At 36.5% G+C, this 18,306-nt stretch overlaps 1 protein-coding gene across 1 annotated transcript in view; it reads right to left on the bottom strand.

Annotated features, from left to right (window-relative positions):
* Positions 1-18,306, bottom strand: part of DNAH7 (dynein axonemal heavy chain 7) — a 261,702-nt gene that overhangs the window by 190,816 nt on the left and 52,580 nt on the right. Inside the window, exons 24-33 of the mRNA XM_063430168.1 lie at positions 15,336-15,504; positions 14,483-14,585; positions 13,397-13,524; positions 12,522-12,734; positions 11,471-11,569; positions 7,118-7,366; positions 3,563-3,712; positions 3,250-3,432; positions 1,590-1,766; positions 489-620 (exon numbers count right to left, since the gene is read on the bottom strand). Of these exons, the coding sequence (XP_063286238.1) occupies positions 489-620; positions 1,590-1,766; positions 3,250-3,432; positions 3,563-3,712; positions 7,118-7,366; positions 11,471-11,569; positions 12,522-12,734; positions 13,397-13,524; positions 14,483-14,585; positions 15,336-15,504 (1,603 nt within the window). The remainder of the gene's footprint in view (positions 1-488; positions 621-1,589; positions 1,767-3,249; positions 3,433-3,562; positions 3,713-7,117; positions 7,367-11,470; positions 11,570-12,521; positions 12,735-13,396; positions 13,525-14,482; positions 14,586-15,335; positions 15,505-18,306) is intronic.

The following is an 18,306-nucleotide window of genomic DNA, read 5'->3' as shown; positions in this document are numbered from 1 at the left end:
AGATTTTTATTAAATGATCTTTAAAACATGTTTTCTCATTCCCTTATCCATTCATGCTGCTGGATTTACTTTATTTATTTTTTTAAATGGAATAATAAAGTCTAGCTGACTTATGGACAAGCTTATGGATCACCCGAGTAAAATGTTCTTAAATGCTGTATAGGTTGTTTTCTGATCTTAAACTAAGCAAACATAAGGTAAATCAGTAATGTACCTGAACAATCTAGTTTGTGGCCAAGCTAACAGAGAGAAATGGATAGGACTGCATGACTTTTTCAGAAATAAAACCTAGCTTTATATATATATATATAGATTTATATATTGTACACCTATAGAAAAAAAATATGTAATGAAATTAATTTTCATTAAACTGATCACATGACACATTAAAATTCAAGAGCACTTTCAGTTTATTTATCTATTTTTCATACGGCATAAAAAAAAAACTCCCAAAAAAACAAACAAACAAAAAAAAAACCAGCACCCACCTCCAGCCATGAGCATATTTCACGCTCATTCATATTGTGGAATTTAGATTCATCTGCAAATTCATCCATCAAGCAGTCCATGAGATTCATTAGGGAATGTACTAAATTTGTGTCAGAAGTTGGAGACAGTTCCTGAAATCCACAAATTATTTGACATTAGTCAGCTGTCATTCTTTACACATGATGCTACAATTTATAACGAAGACTAAATATAAAACAGCCTGACCATTAGTAGATAGACATTCGGATCAGATTGTATATAATCCATTAATAGCTTGATTTATAAACGATTACCTGACCAGCAACAGAATTCCACTGATCATTATGGTCAAGTATAGTGGATTATTTTAGGTATTTTCCTCACATTCCCTAACAGTCAATTCACTAAAATTGAGGCACAAGTACAGCTTGTCATTAAAGTCTGCTTCAAAGCATTGGCAGTCAAATGAGATACTATGTTAGCAAACTGATTAGGCCATCATTTATTTTATTTATTTTATGTAGTCTGTTTGAGTCTCAGCCAGGGGAGGTGTGGCTAGGGCTACATAAACAGAAAGAAAAGTGATTAAACTATAATAAAGAGAATTGATAATTGATAAGTGAGAATGTATGGGGCATGATTTATACAACAAAACTGCTTCATTAAGGTAAAGTTGTCTTGCTGTTTGGAGTATCCTTAAAACGACAGGCTGAAATAGTGGCAGAGTGGTGGAGAGAAGTAAGAGTTTGAAAAGGTTGTCTACTGAAACATTTCTCTATTTTGTTTGTAAAGAAGCGATCCGAAATTGCTCACCTCTGTGTTTGCATCACAATGCGGCTGAGTTTTGCAGTTGAAATTAGTTTGTTCGTGTAAAATTGCATAAAATTTTTATTTTATTTCCTGGATCCCATAATGGGGAACAATTCTAGATTAATTTTGCTTACTACAATATGACCAATGCCATTGGTCTTAACAAAGACCTACGGTACTTAATAGGCTTAACCTATGCATTTATACATGAAAACCCAACTGTTTTCCCCCAGATGCAGAGCAATTCTCCACGACACAGCAGGTTTTAAAATAGCATGTGTTTCATTTTGTTAATATTCAGAATGTTATACCTTAGCACATTTTCTGATCATTTGAAGACAAGGAGGAACCATTCTGTCAAACAGTCTTTCAATAAATGATTTGTGCATTTTGCTGAGACCAGACGGCAAGAGGTTAAGCCAAGATACCATAACAGGCTTCCATCCAAGCATATGTGGTTCCATGTAAATCATACCACATCTGGATACCTAAAGCAAAGTAAAAACAACCACAGTCAATTAGCATGCGCATACAAATAAATATTACAAAACCTTGTCATAATTCATATTAGATAAGTGTGGAAAGAGTGAGCAGCTTAATCAGATTATGGATACAGTGTTATATGTCAAAATCAGCACTTCAGGCAATGTAAAAACCAAAGGAAAAAAGTTACCCACGCTCTCTCCTTAATCCCTATGTATATTTAAACAAATGGTGGTCATTTGGTTACTCCAATGGCCACTGGAGGGAATGCCCGCCTGCCAACATCAAGGCAGACACCCCTAGACGGGTCCTACTCTGACCCTAACTTTTTTTCTTTGGTTTTTACTATATGTATTAGCTGATGTGTACTGTAGTCATTGCTGCCGCCCAGGAGTGATAGGAGTGAGCGCAGGACTTTTCTTTTTGTATTTGTATTCACTTTTTGTATCACACAGCTAGGTTACAATGCTGCCACCCATCCCATGTGTTCCCTATTAAGGGTTAACAAGTATATAGGGATGTATATAAAAAATACCCCTTTCTGTCTCAGAGATATTTTTGCCAGAAGCTCAATGAAGCAAGGCAAAGGGTCAGAGTAGCACCCGTCTAGGGGGGTCTGCCTTGACATTGGCAGCAGACATACCATTGTCCATTGGAGTAACTAAATGACCTCCATTTGTTTAAATATACATAGGGATTAAGGAGAGAGCGCAGGTAACTTTTTTTCTTAAGGCAATGTATTAGCTTCCCCAAGGACTGATTTTTTACCCTGTTTTAAACTCAGTTGAACTTAAAGGTGATTATACGTAACACTAACAAAGGCTTATCTATAGTTGATGCAGGGAACTAAATTAGACACGACTAAAACAGACATCCAGGTATTACATATTAAGGTACATTTGCTAACAACAATAACACGGGAAACTATTATTTTATATATACCATATTACACCTTGCATTTTTCAGCTATGGACTGAGTTCTTGGTTGTACCAGACAACAATGGAACTTGTTGGGTTCCAGAGTGGAGATTATACTGCTGAAATGGGTTCTATAATTCACCTTTTGCCAACGTATACACTAACTCCTGCATGTTAATGGTTTTATGAATTGTATGGAATAGCATTCTTCTAGATTTAGTTGTATTAAGCAAGTGCAATTGTATCTTTCCCTCAAATCTTTTGATTCCTTTAATGTAATCTTTGAGCCCTCCACTTCTACAAATGTATATTCAATAAAAATGTATGAGTTTAAGTGTGGGTGAGACAGCATAGATGATTTGTTTATTACCCTATACACGATGCAGATAACACCCCCCTCCCCCCCCCCCCCCTGCCTACAATTGAAACTCTTTATTTTAAGAATTATCTCTTTGGTACTATTATTTCTCCGTAACACTATGCAATATGGAGGGCACAAAGAGGCAATTCAAGCAATTGACGCTATTTTCATCTTTTATAAACAAAACATGCCAAAATGTGAATTCTTACTGTTGCAGGTGAAGCAACTTCTAGATCCATAGGTTCAAAGATGAGGCTCATTTGTGGTGACATCTGGATGATCTCTCCACTCATCAAACACAGTTTTTTGTTATCATCTAATACTGTATTCATATTTTCAATCCAAACAGCATCTACAGGTCCATCAAAAATGAGCCATTTTCTGTCTGGAGTCTAAAGTAAGTAAAATATAAAAATCATTATTTGTTTCATGAGATTAAACATTGTTCTTATTTATCAGTTTAACCTGATTAAAAATAGGGTCGATGATAAGATTATATTTTATTTCTCACAAAATACTCACTGTTGAAGAGGCGAAGGCTCTGAAGCTGACAGCTAGGATTCCATCTGACCACTCGTGGGAAACTGGGTCAAACTGTCCATAAAGTTGACCCATGGTTATAGACTTTGGATTTAACACTGTGATTTGCACTTTGTTTTCATCCAACAGGTTCTAAAAAAAAAAAAGGAAAACAGAGTTGTTCAAAATACTACAGAATAAAAAATATAAGAAGAATAACAATACACATAGTCAGATCATTTAATCTGGTTATACATGTAAACATATTTCAATTAACCCCTTCAGTACTAAGTTTTCTTTACACTTCTGGACAAAACAAATGTAGGCTTTTTACTATGATCTTGTTCAACTAAAATGTCCTTCTTTCTCACTCAGGTATTTACAAATATACTTTTAATTTTAAAAGATCAGTTAAGGCTTTCATTGGATCTTGTTCATATAGTTAAAGTGAATTTGTCACTTTCAGGGATCTCTATATATTTTGCAAAGACCCCCGAAACTGATGTGGGTCTAGTACCTCAGACTGTTCATCACGGTTTCCGCCTTCTTCATCCTGCTTTCCTCTTTGGCCCCTGACAGTTCAGTTGCTAAGAGTCATGTCAGTGCTGCACTCTCAAGCATGAGTGACAGCACAACTCTGCAGTCTATGGAGGATCCTGCGAGACAGTGCCTGACTTCTATAGCCGTCATTTCTGACAGCAGTTGGGACTGGACAAAATTTGTCCTAGGAGCTTTAGTCAACTTTTGGCAACCTCATTATATCTTTATGAAATACTGAAAGTGTCAGATATGTTTTAAACAATCATTTTCAATGAATAAAATATTGGAGAAAGTAGACACACACAAGCAGTGAACCATATTTTATCCAGAGTGTTTTGCTAAGCCAACACATCTTGTACTGAAATTTTACTGGCAAAAGAGTATAACTCCTTGCCACTTTAGTCAAACTGACTTAGCATGTAGCTACCTAACCAGTATCTAACCAGTATCAAAATAGCACAAAACATGAATATGCAAGGAGTGTCAAAAATAGCAGATGCCTTAATGTGAATAACAGACCTATCCCTGAACGCATCAAGATTGTGGATGAATCACTAATTGGTGGAGACTAAATTTAAAAGAAGAAAAACTACCATAGCAAGAGGACATAGTCTTAAATTAGAGAGGCAAAGGTTTAAAAATAATATCAGGAAGTATTACTTTACTGAGAGGGTAGTGGATGCATGGAATAGCCTTCCAGCTGAAGTGGTAGAGGTTAACACAGTAAAGGAGTTTAAGCATGCGTGGGATATGCATAAGGCTATCCTAACTATAAGATAAGGCCAGGGACTAATGAAAGTATTTAGAAAATTGGGCAGACTAGATGGGCCGAATGGTTCTTATCTGCCGTCACATTCTATGTTTCTACTTATCATTGAAAACAATAGTATGCAACATGATCCAATCCAAGGTCCAAAACCATGGGGCAACTGTAAAGTCTACATATGGTCAGCAGACCAGGACATAATACAAATTGTATGGCTACAGAGCCATCTGCCAGAGCGAATCTGATCAGAACAGTTATTGAACAAACTAAGGATTAGACACTGTTCAGTGTGATCATGGAGGATCACTGCTCTGCTACACCAGACTAATGTTTACACCATAAAATACAAATAAAGATACTAGCCATGCAAGTTCCAAGTAGTCAGCAAACGTGTTTCAGCTTGAATGCAGCCTTCTTCAGTGAGAAATAAGGATATTTTAGTTGAACAAGGTCATTTGTTTTGTCCAGAAGTGTAAAGAAAACTTAGTACTGAAGGAGTTAATTGAAATATGTTTACATGTATAACCAGATTGTGTATATGTACAGAATAGGTTACAATAGCCTTTATGGCATTGTGCTCCAGTGTATGTGAATATGACTCAGTGGGTCAATGTAAATGTTCAATGTATGAGAAGATGAATTAGTGGGAAGGGACGTCATTAAAAAATTAAATGTTTCACTATCCTTAGAGTGCATAATGCATCCCAAAAGGTATATTTACATTTTTGTTGAACTTTTCAAGGAAAAATACAGAGCGCATTAGATATATATGCTCTGTAAAAAAAATCATATTCAAAAGTTGGACCGGCGCAAAATGCATTTCGGGTACTAAGTGAGGAGAAAGAAGAGGAGCTATATTCTCCTTTTCCAGATAAGCCTTTTTCTTTTACTCTTCGGGCACACGGGGAGCCACCACAACTTGGTGCTCTGGTACCATGTAGTCTAGAGATAAACCAAATAAAGTGTAGTCTAGTGATAGCTCATATAAATTATATAATCTTGTTTATCTTTCAGGTACATTTATTTCAGAATACTCAGGGTGGCTGAGTGGTAAAATATAAATCATAATTTAAGACTTACAAATAACAACTGCAACTTTAGGCCACCAGTGTATGTAAACTCATTCGGGCAACATACTGAAACCATAAGTCTGATGGTGGGATGAACCTCACTTCGGATTGCTGTTTGTATTGTCCTTTCATGATTTAAGACGTTCTTTAACTACAATTTCTACAAATAACTAAATCACCATCCAAACTATCATGCAAGACCATCCTTCTCCATTTGTGGCTAAATTCAGCCGTCCCATTTTAATTAATGTATTAATTACTTGTTAAATTGTAACTGATTCATTGCATATAAATAATTTCTTGTCTTTTTTCAGTAACCTTAATTATCAAGAATTTTTGTTTTTTTCACAACCACTAATAATGTCAAGACTGTAACAATAACAGCAATCTTGTTTTTCCTTAGTCTTAAAGGATCTAAAGTATCACTAAATCTTGTTTGGGTGAGTGTTAATTCATCGAGATATTAATAAATGCATACAAAATCATTACATTTTAGCCCTTCAATCTAAAACATTGCTGTTTAGTAGGTAGGGAAAAAAGATAAGTAAAACTTTTTTTCTAATTTTTTTGCAGAGGTCAGCAGGGGGGGGGGGGTGTTGAATCTAAGTATAGACTAGGACACTATAGCTTTAGGAATACATGTTTGTATTCCAACTCATTAGTGCTCCTTTAATTTAGTAAATATCTGTTTTTTTTTATTTATTTATCTGGATAACACATTCAGTGATTCCATCACATAAAGGACTAAGATGAACCCTCTATTTCAGTTTGCTTTCATCGTACAAGAGAAATATATTGTAGAGCATTTGTTGTCAGGTATTTACTAAAAGCCAGTTGGACACAGCTAGAACAGGACTGCGCAACAGAGAGTTTGTAAGAACACTGAATAACAATGCAATAACAATGTCACTATGGAATAAACAGAATGCCAGAATTATTCACAGGTCCAGGCAGTAAACATTTTATGTGTCCAATATGTGGGTTTTAACTGCACAGTGTCTTTATGCACAATTGGTGTTCGAGATTGCATTTTCAAGACATTATTATATTTATAGTTTCTTGTTTTTTTCTTATTTCCTCACCTACCCCAAACCCATGCGAATTGTTTGCTACCTCGATCATGTTTTTTGCTTTCCATAAATTTAATAGGGGGGAGGAGAATAATTAATGCAAATGGCATACCTTTTCGCAAATGTCATTCAAAGCAGATGCCAAGACACGGTAAGCACATGTCTTTCCACCAAAAGGTTCTCCAACAATCATAAATCCGTGTCGCACAATCATCATTTCATATATCTGCAAAATCTTCTCTGCAAAGAAGCTGGTCATCTGCAGATTCATACGGTCACAGTTTTCCTTGATAGCATCCATGAAGACAATGTAGTCAGCTTTGGGTAATTTCACTCCAGGAAACAAATCTGATGTTATTCCCTAGTTCAAAAAAAAAGATCATCTTCATATATTCAGTGTGCTGTATTAAACAATATAAAACCTTGTAATAACAAACCTTTCTCAAATCTTGTATTTATTGTATGTGTGTATGTCAGCACAAGGGGTAGAGAAACAAATCGAAACTGTTTGTTAACCAATAAGTATTGACCTCTGTATTGACAAAGAAAAATAAACAAGTGCTTTTAAAGGAAAACAATGATGGATGTGAAAACAAAAATAATGTAAAATATCCACACGTGAAGTGTTATACAGAGGTGTGCAAACCAAATAAATGTTGGAAAATTAAAGAGCACACTCTGTTCAAAATAAGATGGTGTGGTCAACCAAAACTACCTGTATAATAAAATGCATTTTAGAACAACACTTTCAATCTGAAATCATGAAAATGTGTCTGTAACTTTTGTAATCTTCATTGTATATGTAAAATGTGGCCACAAGTCAGATAGGGGGCCGGTGAGACTGGCCCACATTTTTTGCTGCAATTTTTTTTTAAATACATCAGCTGTTTTTATGAGGACTACTGAGCAGTGTGTGTTAGAAAAAAAAACACAGTGTGTCGCTCTTAGTTAAGTAGATTTGTGCAGGGGAAAAAAACAGTTCTTCCAAACAACTTCAACAGAAAAAAAAATTAGACACGGCAGAATTTAGTTCATGCCATTGTTCAGCTTGGCTAAATTTAGGCACAGAAAAACATTTGCAAAGCAATTTAGACTGTCAAAACAGCAGGAAAAATGGTGACTGTGCTGCAATGCAAAAATGATTACAACGGTGTATTCTGAGCCATAGCACTTCAACCTCTCATTTCCTTGAGCCCAGACCTAAATAGGAGGTTCTTCCCTGTGTCCATAGATCCCCCTGCCACGTGCCGTAGGACCTTGGGCCAGCGGGAACTCTGAATCCCGGAAACCCCTTTGGACGGTGGGCTGGATACTTTTCCAAGTGAACTCCTGGCCCAGTAGAAGAATGGACAATCTCAGTGCCAGTGCTCCTCTGGGGTTCAGCAGGAGAGATAATATCAGGAGATCTGCTAGGACAGGTAGGCATTCCTGGCATGTCAGCCATTTTGTATGTAGTATGACAACTCCGAGGTAGGTTAGCTCTGTGCTTAATTGTAGCAGGTTCCGGCAAACAATGTGCCAGCTTGGGCCAAAAGTCCTCAAAGATTGCGTCAAGCTGGGTGGAAAAATCAGCGTACCCTCCCGTGCAGACTAGAGATCCAGAGCTTTCTGTTGGTGGTGAATGGTATACATATATTTTATTTTTTTATTTTTATTATTTTTATTTTTATTATGATGTGGATAAACAAGGGGCTGAACTGTCACAAAATTGACATCAAGCTCAAAATGTCCGTAGCGTCCTTAACTGGTACAAGAACCAACACTAGCCGTCCTATCCTCACAACTCAGTAGGGAGTCAATGTCATTGGAGTGGAGGGAAGATGGAGGGAAGAGTATGGATAACCCTCTGCTGTTCCAAAATTCTTTCTACCATGCTTAATGTGGAGTTTCACCTTGATGAAGTATACTTGTCAATGTAGTGTTATCACCCTGCCTAATGCTTGCATTGAAAAATCAGTTGCTTTGACACTTGTACAGCACATAGTTAAAAAAGGCTTTGCAAACTGATTCTTCATATTCAATGATGATGTACCCTGCCTGTAAAACTACTACTGCGACACCCAGTGTAGGCAGGGTGCAATTGTGCTGTAAATTGCAGCCATACACTGTATATATTGCAGAGGGTAAGAATATTGCAATTTTCAAAGCACAAACAGTGGCACAGAAGCACACTCAAAATTAAAGGGACACTATAGTCACCAGAACAACGCTTATTGTATTTCATTCCCTTCTGTCTTTTTGCAGTAACCACTGTCTTTTCAGAGAAAATGCAGTGTTTACATTACAGCCTAGGGATAACTCCACTGGCCACTTCTCAGATGGCTCAGAGGCAGCAACTGCAGACCCGAATACAAGTAAGATTTTACTATATTTAGGGAGGCAAGGGGGATTAGGGGAGCTAGATGATGGTTTTAACACTATAGGGTCAGAAATACATGTTTGTGCTCCTGACTCTATTGTGTTCCTTAAAATAAAATGTCCCTGATTAGAAATATATATAAAAAAACAACTCTCAGTATGAAAAAAACCTGCCCTATCTGCTTCTACAAACTGCATCTGTAGAAGTAGCAGGCATAGCCACACTGCCTCAGCCAGGCAGGGTGACTCTACTACAATTAGAAATGTTTTAAAACATTACAACACCACAACCATATTTTAGAATAGTTTTTCTACAAAAAAAAAAAGACCTGTCACATTCACTGCGGACAGGCTTTACTTTGTGTATACACTTTGTGTATACTACTGAGAAAAGAAGCTCACAATTTACAAAATGCAAGCAGTGGCACGTAAGCACATCAAATATTCAGTCTCTTACAAGAAATAAAATTAAAATAAAATCACAAATCAATAAAGCAATTCTAAACCAGTGAAGTGGATGTAATCGGCACTGACAGTAGCAGCTAGACAAGATAACCTTTTTTTTTTATTCATTGTATGAGGGGTCCGACTGTTCCTGTCTAACCTGCCTCTGACGTCTACTGGCATTACCCTTGCCATCCTCACTGTTCGCCATAAGTGTTGAATATTTGTGACAACTGCACAGAATCAGATATTGTTGCTTGTCCTTGTTGCACAATTTGCACTTTGAAAGTCAGCCTTCTTGGAGGTACTTAAATTGACCCCAAACATTGCTTCATTGGGGCAATACAGTACTCCAACATTTTGGTTTTCGACGGTCATGCTGCTAATCCCACTATCCCAAGGCTGAACACTACTAATAGTGATGCTGGAGGCACTGGTGGTAGAGATGTCAGCAGTACTCATGGCTGAGGTGTTGAAACTCTCAGAAGCCATGGTACTACTGCAGATGGTCGATTGTGGAAAGGACCATTCCCCTATTTTCCTCAATTTAATTTTGGGATTGTTATATAACATGATGGTAAGTTTGTTTTTCTTGTAATAAACATGGGATATTAATGATTGTGTATTGTGTAAACTAACACAACTTTAACAACTGTAAATTAATGATTCCAAGCTGGTGTTAAGTGGCAGTGGCTAGTTGTGTAATACTACACTAGACATAAACAACAGTGTAACTCTATGATGAAAAAAGCAGCCTATATCGCCCCCTTAAAGTTTGTGTGTGCTAATGTGGGAGCAACAGGCTAGGCAAGAAGAACTTTTTTTTTAATTCTTTTTTTTTCACTGAATAAAACACTCCCCAAGAACAATGTTCTGACTCCGCAAAAAATAACGACTTATATTGGTGATGTAGTCTCATGCTAGGACCAATGATAAAATAGTTGTTTCAAGTGCCTCCGGCAGTAGCTTGCTTATTGGACACATGAGCAAGTTAAACCTAGTCTCACACTAGAATCAATGAGCCAGGATATCTCCTACTCCAACACAGACACACCATGGGTAAAACACACAGTAACTCTGCTGGTGTGCCTTGCTCAGTAGCTCCAATCAAAATGTCTGGAAAATCCTGCTTGGAAGCATCTTTTCCATTCCCCTTTTTTACCAGTGCAAGCAAGGGTACTCCAAATCAAGAACCATAACGAGCATGTTTAGGCTTGCATGAGTTGGTTCCCAAGATTCTGGTGGGTGGCTGGTCAGAAATCAAAATTTCGACTGTTCACTAGATTGGCCGAGTTCTGCCAAATTGCGGAAAGTAATCTCTGAGTGTATTGACTAGCTCTGCAGTTTCCTTAATCCAATTGACTTTGATGGCTGGAGATACTCATGAGAGGCTGAGCAACTAATCCAAGTATAAATATCTACATCCAGTTGTCGGTCAGCATTGTTACATGAGAGCCTATGCCCTAGTTAGTATTCAGAGCAATTCCAAAAAAGTACCGAACTGTAGTTTTTACGTTGCATTTACAAACTCCATGCACTTCTACATGTAAGAATGTTAAATCACCTGGATAAAAATTGCTGTACAGCTGTGTTCCTGTTCCTTTCTGGCATGCTTATTGTTTAAGAATAATAAAAAGAGAACATCAATAAAAAAGAATCTTACCTCAAAGAGTGGCAAATCGTGAGCCAAAAATTTGGGAAGATTTACATCAATTATAGAGCGGAGAAGTAAAATTTCTTCATTTTCAGTTGGATATTTGAGCTGTAAAACAATACATATGTGTGTCATTCCATCACATACACTGAATACCAATGACATCAGAGTAAAATATGCACATTCACACTACTCCCATTGAAAACAAATGAAAAGAGATGATTGGTTAGCATGATTCAGACAGCCTCTAGTCTTTGCACAGACTATCCAATCCTGAGGATGTGGAGCATTTTTTCAATTTTTTGATATAATGCAATAAAAATAGAGGTCAACTCTAGTCTACAGCATCATTTTTTTAAAAGTGTGCATTTAAAAGATGTAAAGGCTTTGATTATCACTAGATGTCTAAGAAAACTTTAGAAATAAGTCAATATTTATAGTGTACACAAAATCCATATTTTAAACTTACACATGAGTAATTAAGAAGTATTGAAAATATAGGTCAGAAACATCCACTATGCCAAGGTTAGATGTCAATTTTTATGCAACATAAAACTCTCAAAAATAAGCATACATATCTTTTAGCATGACTCTCCATTTATTCCTACTCCTAATTGAAAGTACTTAATATGTTTACATCAAATACAGTACTAACCACTCGAAAATGAAAATATCACAAAAACAAAAAGACTAAATAATGAATGTTACATATAATATTTCCTTATTTAATGTTTGGCCATCAGAAATCTATATTGTTAAATAATTCATATTTTGTGATTAATAGTGAATAAAATGTGCACTGTACCAATAGCACAGAATAGTTTCTTAAAATAATATGTTCTCATGCATTTTTAATGTATGGTCAGCAAAACAGTTCTAAACTGTGAACATACTATATTAGCACAGTTCTTAAATATATTAACAACTTGCATTTGATTAGCACGTTAATACTTGATCAAAAACAAAAGTATTATTTCTAATTAGAGTCTAGTTTTTTTGTTTTTTTTTTACTTTATTGGTGCAAGCCTCCTTTTATTGAGTATATGTATAGTATCCTTACCTTAAGGTTGCCTGCAGCAGTCAGCACTGACTTTACAGCTCTCATTCCATAATCATAATGATGCTGGGACGATAGTTGCTCTGAACAGAGACGATAAGTTGCTACAATTTTCACCGACAATGGTCGGGCCGTGACAAAGCCACAGGAATATAAAACAATTTCTGCTATCATTGCGTAATCAGGTACCATCATGGCCACTGTCCTGAAGAGTGCCTGCAAAACAGGAAGCAGAGGTATGTGCATAATTTAGATGGCAACCAAAGGAAATGTACATGTCATAGCAGATGGAGAAATGAACCAGTAAGGAAAGAAAGGCCCTTTAAATAAGGCACATTTGCGTCAATAGTATGCTAAATATATTTATGAAACAAGTACAACATGTATTAGTGAAACTAATGAAACATCTTTACGTAGGTAGGTATTAGCTGCCTAGGTGCAATTTTAGTGCATAGAAACACTTCTTGCAGGACCTTTCAGGAAGCACTTTTCAGTATTCTTACTCAATAGTGATGGGAAGGTGACACAACTCCTAGGAAGCTAGAAATGTTACCAGAGACATTATCAACAGATCATTTATTTATTCAGACCCTAGCCTCCACTTTGGCCACAAACAGTATAGGTCATGGCAAACCTAACCTACAGGAACGTGGGATTTAAATCTGAAACAAATGTGACAATTATGCTTCTTGGTATAATATGCAGCTCATTTCAGAAGAGTTGTCAAGAGTTCATTGAATGTTTGAGACTTCTCTGATTAACAACCACTAACAATTTTGATGTGTTATATAATAAGCAGTACATTACTATATTACTACACCAACTATTAACATCACTATTAAGAGTATATGAAAAAAAAAATAACAGATATACAATACCTTGAGATTATCTGGGAGCTCGGAACGTCCTGCATAACCGGGATTCATAGTGATAAATACAGCACACGAGGGATTCAACTTTAATTCAGTGCCCTCAAACATTAATAAATCAGATCCTGTATTGATGCCTATAAGTAAGAAAAACAGGGTACCGTAATTATATTAAATGCATAGTGCATATTGTAAGGGGTGTATGTATGGCTCATTATAAACTTTGTACAATAATGTTTACTCATGTATTTGATTTTGATCCTAGAACTGTCACTTTCCCCTAAACTATAACACACATTTTACAAGATTCTTTAATCTAGGCCATATAATAACGATAATGATGAAGTTTTATAATTAAATATATTTAGTATAAAAAGTTACTGCAGGATAAATCAGATACTGTTATAAATAACACCAAATACATTTCAAGTGACCCAGTTGGTGTTTACTTAGATACTCAATGTTTTGGCTGCAGTGGACTAATGTGGTTGGATGTAACATCCAAGAACAAGATCATGAGTAAATTAAAAAACGAGCATTGAGAAAGTTTGAAAACGAAATGCGCACACTGTTATTGCTGCTATTGGATGAGTCTACATTGCTAAAGCACTTAAGTCTTGACTCCGGAGGTTGCACATTTGGGAACACTGTTGCTTTTAATAAACCATAAATGATAAATAAATGTCATAGATTTTGTAAGTTACTGATGTTCACGTTCTTAGATGTTATAGAATTTTCTGAGGACTGACCTTTCTTAACTGAATATCTGAGGTGTGAGTACTTTAAGGTTTTAGTCTGTATTAAGCAAGATTTTTTTCAATGGTGCTTTTAACTAAGTAAATGAATGCTTACTACATTCAATATTATTGCCCCAAAGGGAGGAAATTCTTGTTTCCTTTTTACTGTGGTTAGGAAATAACAGATAAGTGGGGTACAACAAATATGTATGAAAACTTGCATGTGTCGTCCTTGTTACAATATTTTATTATTAGAGCATATACATATATTACCTATCGTCTTTTTCATATTACTATGAGCTTTTCAGTAACTCGTAATACCACACATACACAAATTCATAACATGGCAATACGGTACCTCTTTGGATGGTAAGGATTTGCTGAGCTACTACGGAGAGCACCTCTAAATCAATTCTGTTAAATTCATCAAAGCAAGCCCAGGCTCCACAGGACAGTAAACCCTAAAACGGACAATGTGCGCAATGTTATTGCAAAATATACATATAGGATAAGAATTGTAAATTAATAAAGAGGCATGACTTTTTAAATATTGCCTTGAGTATAATAAAATTAAATATGTTTAAATGTAAAATCTTTAGGCTGTGCATACATGTATTTTATTAATAGCTTAGCATACAGAAATAAATTCAGTATTTATAATACATTAATATTACCTTTTGTTTAAATATCAGAGCAGCTAAACCAACAAACTTTTTTTTTTTTTTTTAATTAGTCAGTGTGAGGTAGATACACATAGCATAGCCTAATAAAACATAGAAACATAGAATGGGACGGCAGATAAGAACCATTCGGCCCATCTAGTCTGCCCAATGAAAGCCTGAAAGTGAAACGCAGTGATAGTCCCCTCTTTTAAATTATATTATAAGAAAGAACAATGGGGGGAGATTCTAGGCCCTTGTTAGGATTATTTACTAAAGTGATAATTGCTGGGAATTCAAAATAAATTTCAAATTTAAGGTCAAAGAAGACAATTTAAAAGCATATAAGACTTGCCAATTGTACTATGTATGGCAACAGAAGATTTGTTTTATTTATTTGGATTAAGGAACAATAAAAATGAATCTTCATATGTGTGCATTTAGTATGTTTAACCATCTGAGTACTGAGCAGAATGCACTATAATACATATAGTATTGATCTATCCTGTAGCCCTAAATATGTGAAATATTTTTACAAGTTGGGTACTGTACCTTGAAAAATTTTCCCAACGCAAGGTAGTCCAGCCCATCTGAGCAATTGAAAACAACACATTGCTTTGCTACGGCTTTTGCAAGATCCTTGGTGGTTTCTGTTTTTCCTGTTCCCGCAGGGCCTTCAGGAGCTCCACCCAGATGAAGGTTGAGAGCACCAAATAAAGTTCTACAATTGAAAAAATAAGCTTTATTAAATTTAAGAGCGAGGAAAATAGCATAAAGCCACTGATATCAGTGGATCTACAAAATGTTTACCCATCACAAACAAGTTGTGTGATGGTAAATAACATCTATTAAGAATATTAAACACATTGTATTCATCAAATTGCTAACAAACTTACATAGTTATATACATAGTTACGGTTACATAGTTACATGGGCCAAAAAGAGGCATGTGTCCATCAAGTTCAGCCCTCTTCACATCTGTCTTTCCTATTGATCCAAAATAAGGCAAAACCCCAAGTTTGCAGCACTTTTCAATTTTGGAAAACTAGGAAAATAATTCCTTCTTGACCCCAGAATGGCAGTCAGATCTCTCCTTGAGAAGCTATCATACCACAAAGTAAAAGTCATATTGCTGAATATTATGCTTTTGAAAGTATTCATCCAGTTGCTGTTTAAACATCTGTACATCAGATAAACCACCTCTTTAGGCAGATAATTCCACATCCTTGTGTTCTTACTATAAAGAAAAAAAAACTCTCCTTTGCCTTAGACTAGATCTCCTTTCTTCCAGTCTAAATGTGTGACCTTGTGCATTAAAAGGTACATTAGTTAAATTATCCCTCTTTATATAATAGAGTAGAACTGGATAGTAAGCTGGTATATGCAAGAAACATAAAGTAGCCAAGATTTGTAACATTGCAAATACATTAACTCAGGAGGATATTTAATGCCTCCCAAGGGGGAAGCAGGTGCAAATTACAATACTGTTAACAAAGAGGCAGGATATTGTTCCCCTAAGGATTCACAGTGTGGTGAACGGTGGAAGAAAGAGATTTCTGAATATAAAATAAACTCTAGTGGAGTGGGTAACATAAAATAAGGATTGTACATTATTAGTGCATTTAAAAACGAAAAGTAAACTTTCAAAATAGGATAATTTCAATGTAGAGTATCCCAGATAAGAACCTTACTATCAAGACCTTATGCAATATCACTAATAAAAACATTAAGGAGAATGGGTCCAAGTACAGATCCCTGAGGTACCCCACCGGTGACAAGCCCAAGCTTCAAATATACTCCATTGACTACAACCCTCTGTTGCCTGTCATTCAGCCACTGCCTTACCCATTCAACAATATTGGAATCCAAACTGAAAGATTGCAGTTTATTGATAAGCCTTCTATGTGCGACAGTGTCAAAAGTCTTACTGAAATCTAGGTAAGCAATGTCTACTGCACCATCCTGATCTATTATTTTAGTTACCCAATTACAAGTAGCAATAAACATGTAAATAGAATAAAGCTCATGCTGTATTTAAAACATTCATAATGTCCCGTATATACTCGAGTATAAGCCGAGTTTTTCACCACATTTTTTGTGCTGAAAAACCGGAACTCGGCTTATACTCGAGTCAATAGTCTGTATTATGGCAATTTGCATTGCCATAATACAGACTGAGGGAGAGGGGGCTGGCAGAGATCTTACTTACCCGTCCTGCAGCTCCTGTCAGCTCCCTTCTCCTCTGCACCGTCCGTTCAGCACCTCGGTCAGCTCCCAGTGTAAATCTCGCGAGAGCCGCGGCTCTCGCGAGACTTACAGTGTGAGCTGACAGAAGAGCTGAACGGACGGCGCGGAGGAGGAGAGAGCTGACAGGAGCTGCAGGACGGGTAAGTAAGATCTCTGCCAGCCCCCTCTCCCCCCCACTGAACTGCCAATGCTGGACCACCAGGGAAGGAGCCCCCCTCCCTGCCATGTATCAAGCAGGGAGGGGGGACAAAAATAAAAATAATAATTAAATAAAAAATAATAATAAGAAATAATAATGAAAAAAATATATTAAAATAATAAAAAATAATAATAAATAAAATAATAAAATTGCCCACCCCCCCACCACTGCAACACACACACACACACACACACACTGCACTCATACACACACTGCATACACACACACACTGCATTCATACACACACTGCATTCATACACACACACACTGCACTCATACACACACACACTGCACTCATACACACACACTGCACACATACACACACTGCACTCATACACACGCTGCACTCATACACACGCTGCACTCATACACACACGCTGCACTCATACACACACGCTGCACTCATACACACACGCTGCACTAATACACACACTGCATTCATTATACACACACTGCATTCATTATACACACACTGTAAATAAATATTCAATTAATATATTTTTTTTAGGATCTAATTTTATTTAGAAATTTACCAGTAGCTGCGCACTGCGCTCATACACATACACACACACTGCACACATACACACACACTGCACTCATACACACACTGCATACACACACACACACTGCATTCATACACACACTGCATTCATACACACACACACCACACTCATACACACACACACTGCACTCATACACACACACTGCACACATACACACAGCACTCATACACACGCTGCACTCATACACACGCTGCACTCATACACACACGCTGCACTCATACACACACGCTGCACTAATACACACACTGCATTCATACACACACACACTGCATTCATTATACACACACTGTAAATAAATATTCAATTAATATATTTTTTTTAGGATCTTATTTTATTTAGAAATTTACCAGTAGCTGCTGCATTTCCCACCCTAGTCTTATACTCGAGTCAATAAGTTTTCCCAGTTTTTTGGGGTAAAATTAGGGGCCTCGGCTTATATTCGGGTCGGCTTATACTCGAGTATATACGGTAATATTTACGTGGACATGGAAAAGCACGAGCAAGAGGTGGATGG

This window comes from Pelobates fuscus, chromosome 8, assembly GCF_036172605.1.
Source record: "Pelobates fuscus isolate aPelFus1 chromosome 8, aPelFus1.pri, whole genome shotgun sequence".
NCBI classification, from domain to species: Eukaryota; Metazoa; Chordata; class Amphibia; order Anura; family Pelobatidae; genus Pelobates; species Pelobates fuscus.
The sequence above is the reverse complement of the archived record's forward strand: the minus strand, read 5'-3'. Positions and strand labels throughout refer to the sequence as shown.